The sequence below is a fragment of the Hyalella azteca genome, unplaced genomic scaffold (assembly GCF_000764305.2).
Source record: "Hyalella azteca isolate HAZT.00-mixed unplaced genomic scaffold, Hazt_2.0.2 contig12030, whole genome shotgun sequence".
Lineage (NCBI taxonomy): Eukaryota > Metazoa > Arthropoda > Malacostraca > Amphipoda > Hyalellidae > Hyalella > Hyalella azteca.
The window spans coordinates 218122-228455 of record NW_025942000.1 but is presented as its reverse complement, the minus strand read 5'-3'; the positions used below and the strand labels follow the sequence as shown (position 1 = coordinate 228455).

General features: G+C 37.5%; 1 protein-coding gene across 1 annotated transcript in view; it reads left to right on the top strand.

Annotated features, from left to right (window-relative positions):
* Positions 1 to 4792: 4792 nt before the first annotated feature.
* LOC108671937 (ATP-binding cassette sub-family B member 10, mitochondrial) overlaps positions 4793 to 10334 on the top strand; it is an 8394-nt gene continuing 2852 nt past the window's right edge. Inside the window, exons 1-10 of the mRNA XM_018159532.2 lie at positions 4793 to 5194; positions 5364 to 5525; positions 5726 to 6079; positions 6481 to 6556; positions 7023 to 7209; positions 7393 to 7503; positions 8265 to 8435; positions 9053 to 9188; positions 9490 to 9588; positions 9993 to 10298. Coding sequence (XP_018015021.1) covers positions 4819 to 5194; positions 5364 to 5525; positions 5726 to 6079; positions 6481 to 6556; positions 7023 to 7209; positions 7393 to 7503; positions 8265 to 8435; positions 9053 to 9188; positions 9490 to 9588; positions 9993 to 10298 — 1978 coding nt within the window. The 5' untranslated portion in view covers positions 4793 to 4818. The remainder of the gene's footprint in view (positions 5195 to 5363; positions 5526 to 5725; positions 6080 to 6480; positions 6557 to 7022; positions 7210 to 7392; positions 7504 to 8264; positions 8436 to 9052; positions 9189 to 9489; positions 9589 to 9992; positions 10299 to 10334) is intronic.

Here is a 10334-nt window from a genome sequence, read left to right as displayed (position 1 = left end):
GTAGCTATTTCAAACTATCGTCAGTCTTGAAAAGATCCGGTCAAATGACACGAGTTTAGATCTATGAACAAGGCACGAAAAGGAAAAGAATCGGCGACAGGCAACATCAGGCCTACACTTCAGCGCCGATATCGCTATGTTATGCTATGTTATGTCTATACCTGTCTCTAATTGATACACTTTTTAGTTGAGTTGGTCTCAGCTAATAAGTAAGATAATTTATTCAAGCCTGAGGCCGTGTGCATTGTACAGTGTACATAATATTTATGTGGTCACGTCGTCACGATCATTATGGGCGAAATGTTGCGTAAGATGCTAAATGAGGAAGTGATCTTCTCTGTAGAATCGCTCCACATTTTCATAATTCCTATATGTTATTTGTTCAAAAATATGATTTTGGAAATGTTAAATTAGACGCAGTCACGGATATTGTTGTCAAAATGTAACAATTAAGCGAGCGCCACGCATTTTTTTTCTAAGTGTGGATTTCTGTGCCATTCGCGATGAATTTGTACTATGAGACCGACGAACTATGATGCAGAAATTATGAATAACTTTTGCTATAATAAATCATCAAAGTCTAGAAAAAAAAATGAGAATAAATGTTGTTAATTTAAAATTCTAACAATAAACAAATGAATGCGATTTTTATGGGGAATCTGTTGTGCCAGTCCTTATTTAACTTCCTGATTTTTTGTTCGCAATTTTGTGTGTGTGTGTTTTTCTTTGTCATAAAAAGTGGTCACGATTATTGCCGACATTGATGAACTATATACGGTTGACCACGGCTTTGATACATTTTAACGCCGTTCTGCGCATCTTCTCTGTGACGTCACATGAATCGTATAAACTTGAAAAAATGGCGTGTGGGTCATCAAACTGGTGCGAAAAATTTCTGCTTCGAACTAATATTAAAAAAATCCCGTTTCAAATTTTTTAAAACTTTATCCATATTTGCAACAAGACTTGTTCTTAACCAAACCAGCAAAATAAACTAATTCAGTCGTATAGGGAAAAATAATCAATGGAAAATAAAATTTCCGAGGATGACCTGTCAACATCATGTGCGCTAATGGCTGCCACTTCTCTCAGCATCAGTTTGATGTTCTGAGAAAAGGAAGCCCTAACAAATTCCGTTCCCGCCGGATAAGTAGATTTTTGCATCTCGCTGATTGATATTATCCATTGTTTTTACCATTTAATGCATCTCATCTAAATTTCAAGTCGATATAATATGATTAACTCTTTTATTGTGTCGCCATTTTATCTAGATTGTGAACTGGAAAGTAAACCAGCATCAAAGTGAGAAGTAAAAACGGCAAAAGTCACAGCGGTACACGAGTAATAGCTTGACGAAAACGTGAAATATTATAGGGGCACTTCACTTTATGTGACGTTCAGACTAATAACCGCAATTAACAGCCACTAGACGTCAGTACACTCGGTTGTTAGTATTCTCTTTCATTTATTTCCTTGTCGCACGAAATAATTGCAGTTTGACATCGGTAACACCTTATGCAGGACTAGTTGACACTATGAACACCTTTTCACAGGAGTCAATGAGGTAGAATCTTTATAGAGTTATAATAGAAGCAACTTTTGAATTTTTATAATATATAGAGTTATAATTAAAGCCACTTTTTGAAGAGTTTACGAGCAATATTTAAATTTTAAGCTACCCGAGATGTCACAGGTGGAACAATACACAGCGTCCACAAACTTGAGATGCGCGTGGGTTAATCTTGTATTAGTTCAACCTTTTTAAGCTTATTTATGCTTCTAAAGAGATGTATATGGTTTCAAATATCCAAAAAAAGTATGCACTACGAACACTTTTGCTTCCAACACTATTAGGGGGCGAGTGGTAATATTTTTGTGCTCTAATATAAAGTGGGTGGTTAAATTTGCACATGAGCAGTTGGTTTTAACATAAGCGAGGGAGCTGTTATAGCGAATGTGATGTTGTGCTGTAAACACACTAAAAATTGTAACGTTGATATTTCAATCTTATATTTAGGTAAAATGTTGATATTACTGGTAGTAGTGAATTAATTGACTTCGTTGTTTAAAAAAAATATAAATATCGAAGACAATAATAGTCACTGACTTGATTTTTCTCAATTTCCGGAATCATAACAATCTCCGCCCTGCCCGATCGATGTTTTGTTCGCCACAGGTGGTATACTCATCGGTACTGTCATTTATTTTATTTTTTAGTAAATTTTAATTTCTGTTGTATTCAATGCACTTCTAATGGAAGTTTTATCTTGCGATCATACGGATAGTGGCAAATAATTTTAGTATTACAATAACAAATTATAGAAGAGCCGAGTTACCAAGTAGGTACCTAATCCAAGGCGAGGGCAATAGCCAGGGGCTGCCAGGCAATAGGGAATAGGGATGCCTCCCTCCCCTGAGGTGAGCCGTGAGGAGTGGGGACTAGGGCACTGGGCTAATATGGGACTCGGGAGTATGGGTATGGGACCCCCTAAAAACACATTTACAGTAGAACCTTGGTTAGCAAAGGCTCCTCCAGCTCCAAGGCTCCAGTTAATGTAAAATCAATTAACAACAAAGAATATTTATTTAAATTATTACATTTAATGATTTACCTTGTTCATCACAAAATTATTCATAGAATATTATAGAAAGAATTATGCACTGGGCAACATAGAACATAGTGACAAACCAGAGATTTTTAGAATCAGTTCATTTTAAATTGGTATTACTGCAGATTAACTACATCCAAAAAAAAGGGTGTTTTTTTTTTTGAATTATATGTTTTTTGGGGTGTAGATTACGAATCTGAAATCCATTTTTGGCGGTCGGCATCGGAAAACCGATTTTTTTCCGACCCAAAAATCGCGCTAAAAATGCCTAAAATTGACCTAAAGCACTATATGCAATATTCTCTTTGTACATTCATCGGCATGTCAGTTGTATTTTAAAATCCCATAATAAAACAGAACACTTCTGGCAACTCTTTACTTACACCATATTAGACCAATTCAGCTTCACTTAAGTGGGTTACGAGTTAATCCCCCCGCGGCATACACGGGAACATAGTTACGATCGTAGCGTGTAGATCAATACGGCGCATCGGCCATATCGATCGTAAATCGCGATTTATGGAGAAGCATAATTGGCGACCGGCGTCCAGTGGTGTCCAGTGGCATCCACCTCGGCGTCTTTGGTGCATAAAATCGGCGTCCTCGACCTATGTTGTGCCATGCTCTACAGTCTGGCTGGTATCCATGATACTTTTCTGGTCTACTTATAGGACTCAAAAATGAACTTGAGGGAGAGTCTAAAAAAAACTCTGCTTTGCCACTATGACGTAGAATGATAAATAATTACTGTCAAGCAGGGCAATAAGAGACAGGCAGGGAAATTAAAACAGTGAACAGTCCTCTGGGCTCTGACCTATCATAGAAATGCTGTTGCAGCTAAACAAATTGAAATATTGCTAAACTAAAAATAGTGGCATAGTGCATAGGCTATATATGCACAAAATCTCTTGTCTTGCCACCACACTTGACTAGGACTCTAGAGGTGCCCTGCTCACTAGAACAGAGGACCAGACCGTCTACTCACAGTTTAAGCTTTGCAATAATATGGTGCAAAAAGCCTGCCTGAGGGCCACTGTGCAGAAAGTGGATGAATATTGCAAGATCTTTGGTGACGCTTCAGTAGCAAAATTTTTGCCTTCAGAAGATCTTGCCGACACATTTAGATTGAAATTCTTGCATTTAATATATTTCTCAGTCTTTGGCCAACTATTTAAAAAAAAGTAAGGTTTCCGGTATGTTGAATGGATTAGGATGCAGCAAAGCTTGTCCAGAAATCAGTTGCGATGAGTTCCCGCCAAAAAATGTAAACAACGTTTTTTCGATTGCACAGTTGCGGTCACATTAGAGCGGTCAGACTACATTATCACATGTTCAGTTGACACTTGCTGTACAATTGGACTGTTTCTAGGGTAAAATTAGTCATTTGGGGTAACACGTGCATGCAACCTTGTAATTAAGTTTGTGGCTTGTAAGTAGTTTTTCATTACGTACTCAGCATAAATGGCTTTTCATTAAAATTTACCCAGCAACACATCTTAAAAATGGTCGGCGACGCTTTGGGCTTAAAAACCCATATATTAGCGACGCTGCTTCCACCTTCTGCACCCTGGCCTGAGGGGAGTGTCACTTCCACCTCACACTCTAAAGTTCAAGATTTTTCCTGTCTATGCAGCATAAAGCAAGTTGAGAAATCAAACATTTAATATGTTGTACTACCTCTAAAAAATCCCTAAAAAAGTGTTGAAAATAAAATTTTGGAAAAGTGTGTCTGCTAAGCCGCTAAGGTCTGTAGCAAAAAGAAATAGCCTATTTAGGTACTGTATTAAAAAGTTTTACTTACATAAAAGTGGCACACAGGTGTTGGCTTAAAAACATGATTAACAGAATTTGCATACTACTACTGAAATCTCTTGTAATAATCAACTGCAATATTTAATCATTTCATTTTTCTCTTAGCTTTTGCATTTTTTTTTAATATTTTATAGGTTATTCGAATTTACAGATAAAGGTGTATACATACAGTACGTATATACAAATCTTGGGTTTACATCTACTCCTTGCAAAAAGGTTTTGCATGAAATTATCTAAACTGGCTCCCAGTCCAAAAAATGTACCTACCCAAAAACTAAGATTGATATTTGTGCAGTTGTATAACTATTATTTTATCATTTATATATCTCAAAAAGGTCCTAATCTTTTTCAGGTCTCTCAAGGATCATAAAATTATATGTAAAAATAGAAAACAAAAATGACAGTTCTATCAATTTTTTCCTGGAATAAGTTCATTCTAAGATGGGGTTGCTATTGCTCAACGTATGCTCCATTTGGTACCGGTATTAGCTCACTAAATACTGCATCACTGTCTACTTATTATCAGCCTCTAAAACACCCTTGCAAGAAAAAATTTTCTCACAATGATTGTGTTTTAGAGAATTTTCCTAAAAGCAATACCTCCTACTTTGGTTGCTTTGCAAAAAGTAACACATGTGAAAAATTTTCTGAAAATGAATGTTTATCTATACCACATATTTGGAATGATGCTGTATATTTGAGGCACAGCAAATCAGCACACAATTTGTTCAGATCTTCATGCTTGCTTCACGCTTATGGCATTCCTCCAAGAAGTAAGTATTTTCACAACCTCTTCATTTTTTTGCCATTTTCCTGCTGCCAGGTCAATAGTCATGACAGTGTTTTAATTTATTTCCTGCAATTATTTATAGTTTTACAGTGAAATGAGTGAAAATATATTTTGCCCTATTCTCTGTTTCTGATGGAGTCATTGTTTTGCAGTTCAGATTCGTCACTTTAAATCCCCAGCAAGCAACACTCCAGCTTCTAACATTGAAGCCAAGTCAGTGCTGACTCCTTCCACAGCTTCTCCCACTCGTCCACAACCTAGAAGCATTAAACGATTACTTGATTTAGCAGCTCCAGAGTTCTGGAGTTTATCTGGTGAGATTTCAGCATCAATATTTATTTTGCCTAAAAAAATTTATTTGGTGTTTCTGTTAAACTCATGATAAGACTTATTTATTTTATGTCAATGTTTTGTTGATAAAAATTTTGAATTATTTGTTTACGGTAATTATGTTTTGAAGATCAATTTAATATAATCATGATTTTTAATAATATTTCTTCATATTTATTTGCAGGTGGCATAGCATTAATGTGTGTGTCAAGTGCTGTGACCATGTCAGTGCCTTTCATCATAGGAACGCTAATTGACACCATCTATTCCACTGGTGGTGCTGCCTCGAGCCTATTTAATGTTATTGACACAATCACAAGCTCTTCTGGTAGCTCTGGTGAAACTCAAGACATCTCAATTACCAATAATTTAAATATTTCGGAAACTGCAGCAGATTCTACAAAATCTTCCAGTATGATGGAAGGAAATGTTAGCAAAATGCCAGTGAGCTTGGAAAAAGTTTGTGCTGTGCTGGCTGGTGTTTTTGTGATAGGAGGAGCAGCAAACTGTGGTCGTGTCTATCTTATGACCACTGCAGGTGAGCTTAGGAAACAACCTTGTCATGCATTTTTATTGGAATAATACATTAAACTGTTCATATTGTATCTAAGCCATATTGTTGTTACATGACGAAATGTCACAAATGAATCTTTTATTGAAATAAATTGTATTCATTTTGATTTTTCACCTAATCTGTTTACTATCTATCATTGTCAAGTGTTTTATTTATTGATGTTTGGGTACACTTTTTAGTTCACATACTGTCTTGTGAGCCCAAAGGTTTTCACTTGCATTTTCTGTGAAGTTATCTTTTGCCTCCTGCACCAATCTCATTGGAATTTATGTTAGTTTGTTTCGTAGATAATTCTATTTGGTAACATTCATATTCATTCTGTACAAAATTACCTTTCTCAATTTCAATTTTACTCTAAATCTCAGGTCAGCGCATCAGCCAGAGTCTGCGTTCAAATGTTTTTAGCTCACTTTTACGACAAGAGACAGCATTTTTTGATAGGTGAGAATCTAGATCTTGAAAAAATTAGACTCTGATTACAAATGCTTTTTTAATATTTGTGTATTATTGATTGTTTAATTGCAGTTTTTCTTAATTATTTATAATACAGGGTTGGCGATTTTTTTGATTTTTTTTTTTAAATCAAAAAAATCAAAAATCAATGATTTTTTTGATTTTTCCATGATTTTTTTTTATTTATTTGATTTTTTTGATTTTTTCAACTTTTTTGTCTTTTTGAAGTGGTATTTTTTATGTTGCAATTAGCCTAACTAACAATAACAGTATATGGATCATAATGGATGGCTAAAAAGGGCACTTATTGCCTTCAATAATGGCCAACAGGCCAAGGTAGTGTTTACCACTTAGGGATTTCTGGGTACACAATTATTGGTAAGTCTATTCATTAGCTTTGTAAAGTTTGTATGGAGCAAGGTAANGTTACATCAAATGTGGCTGATGGTGTGAGGTCCACTGTGATGACCATCACTGCCGTGTCCATGATGGTGAGTCATGTTACATCAAATGTGGCTGATGGTGTGAGGTCCACTGTGATGACCATCACCGCTGTGTCCATGATGGTGAGTCATGTTACATCAAATGTGGCTGATGGTGTGAGGTCCACTGTGATGACCATCACTGCGGTGTCCATGATGGTGAGTTATGTTACATCTAATGTGGCTGATGGTGTGAGGTCCACTGTGATGATGATGATCACTGCGGTGTCCATGATGGTGAGTTACGTTACATCGAATGTAGCTGATGGTGTGATGATCAAATGTTGCTTATGATAGTTGTGATAGGTAGGTACGTAATTATAATGTATATTTTATGTACAGGTGTACACGTCTCCTGAACTCTCTCTGTTCGGCTTGTCGGTGGTGCCGCCAGTGGCTCTGCTGGCCGCCTACCACGGCAGGAAGCTCCGTGCTACGGCTACGGCCGTACAGGTAAATGATATCAAATCTTTATTATCTATTCCAGTATATTTAAGTGTTAAAGTTTTAAGTTCCGGTAATAAGTGTTAGAGTTTTAAGTCAAGAATATATCCAAGGTAAACTGAGACCGGCGACGGCCGTACAGATAGATGCCATTCAGTTCTTTGTCTTCCATAATTTTAGTAGAGACCAAAAAGTCTGTTGGAGTTTCCAGTCTGGAACAAAAGTTATATTCGTTATCTTCTATCTGATTAAAAAGTAAAGTTTATACATGTATCTAAGGTAATTTGATAAATATTGCGATTGAATTTGTTGAGATTTTCACTTCGTGCTCCGTTTAAAAAACGACCTAATTTATGATTTTTGTATTTGAATTTTACTAAAGAGATGCCAGAAACTGATACCATAATACACATTAAAGATAAAGTTCTGACACTCTTCATGTGAACGCCAAGTCTATTCAATTCCTACCTACAGCACCTCTACATTGAATGGGAAAATAGTAAAATTGGATTACTAAATCAACAATCAATACTTCAAGAATTAGTTCTTCATTTTCAACACAGGAACAACGTAACGACTTACTTGTTCGAACACAACACAGTAACAAATTAGTTGTTCATTTTACAACGCACTTCGAAATTTTAGACAAATTTATGCCTCAAACACATGAACAAATTAGCTGTTCATTTTACAACTCGCACCGAAAATTTTATACAAATTTACGACTCAAGATAAGATCGCACAATTATTAAGTGTAATTTACAACCCAGGAGAAGCTGGCAACATGCACACAGCACGCCGAGGAGCGCCTAAGCAACGTGCGCACAGTGCGCGTGTTTGCGCAGGAGGAGCGCGAGATGCGTGCGCATGACCAGCTCCTGCAGGGCGCGCTCAGCGTCATGTACAGCGAGGCTAAGATGCGCGCTGCCTTCTTCGGTCTGGTGCGTATATTTCCATGCAGTGCCAGGCTTATATTGCTTAATATTATATAGTAACTAAGATATACGTGAGTACAAAGACATGGTAATGAAGATATAATAAAAAGATGTAGTAATTAAGATGTAATAACAAAGATATATAGTAAGGGAGATATAATATAAAATATATAGTGATGAAGATGTAATAACAAAAATATACTGAGGTACAAAGATATATTAAGTAAGATATAATTAAATAAATACGTAATTTATAGTGTTCAATTAAGACATTGGTTGTACCTACATTTACGAATTTATTTACTGTACCATCACAATTTTTTATTCAATTCAAGGATGTACGACATATTTGTATAACTGAAACATAAGTTATGGCTTTCTTTGAGAAATTTCTTCATCAGGGTAATGATGATGATGCTCCGCATTTTCTTCACCGTGTATATATTATGGTTGACAGATCTTTGATGAGAAATGAAATAGTTCTTATTGACCGCAAAATTTAATATTAATTAACAAGTTATCATTAGCCGTCACAGTTTTATGCGAATGCAATATTCTCTATTATCCGTGCCAGTTTAATATATACGTAATAATTTATATTAAGCATAGTTGTTGTGTCACAGACAGGCTTGACAGGCAACATGATCGTCCTGTCGGTGCTGTACAAAGGAAGCTCCCTGGTGGCGTCCGGGGTGTTGTCGGTGGGCAGCCTGTCCGCATTCCTCATGTATGCCGGATACGTCGGACTATCCGTGTCTGGTACTAATACTTTACACCAGTGTCTGGTACAAAAACTTTACACCAGTGTCTGGTACAAATACTTTACACCAGTGTCTGGTACAAATACTTTACACCAGTGTCTGGTACAAATACTTTACACCAGTGTCTGCTACAAATACTTTACACCAGTGTCTGCTACAAATACAAATACTTGACTAAACTGCAATTTTCTTTGAAATAAATCTCTAGAATTTCCTTAAGTTTTGTGAAAGATTTTCATCGTTGTGCATCACGCCAATTTTTTTATGAGTCTGAGTCAAGCGTGTTGTTTATATTTCAGGTTTGACATCGGCTTACTCAGAGCTGAGTAAAGGTGCAGGGGCGGCGGACAGACTTCTGGAACTGATGGACAGACAACCGCTCATGCCCTACCAGGGAGGTGTGAGGCATGAGTGCTGGGAGGCATGAACGCTGTGGCTGTGAGCCATGAACGCTGTAGCTGTGAGGCATGAACGCTGTAGCTGTGAGGCATGAACGCTGTAGCTGTGAGGCATGAACGCTGTAGTTGTCAGGCATGAGTGCTGTAGCTGTGAGGCATGAACGCTGTGGCTGTGAGGCATGAACGCTGAAACTACAATGCATGCGAGTTTTTATAATACTCGAAATCCTGGTTTAAATTGAGATTTTGAATAATAAATTGCACAGAATAAGTTTCAATTGTAAATTGCATCTTTTGAAGTATAAGAAACTATCACTTTTGTTTAAAATTGTAATAAAGACACAAATTATCAATCGAGACATAAAAACCTATCGGTAATGTTAATGAATGCATTACTGGTGCAGGCCTGATCATTTCCCCCGGGGCGCTGGAGGGCAGCGTTGAGTTCCGTGACGTGCACTTCAGCTACCCGACGCGGCCTCAGGCGCCCATATTCCGGGGCCTCAACCTGCTGGTGCCTGCAGGTTGGTGGTCTGTGCCTGCTGGTGCCTGCAGGTTGGTGGTCTGTGCCTGCTGGTGCCTGCAGGTTGGTGGTCTGTGCCTGCTGGTGCCTGCAGGTTGGTGGTCTGTGCCTGCTGGTGCCTGCAGGTTGGTGGACTGTGCCTGCTGGTGCCTGCAGGTTGGTGGTCTGTGCCTGCTGGTGCCTGCAGGTTGGTGGACTGTGCCTGCTGGTGCCTGCAGGTTGG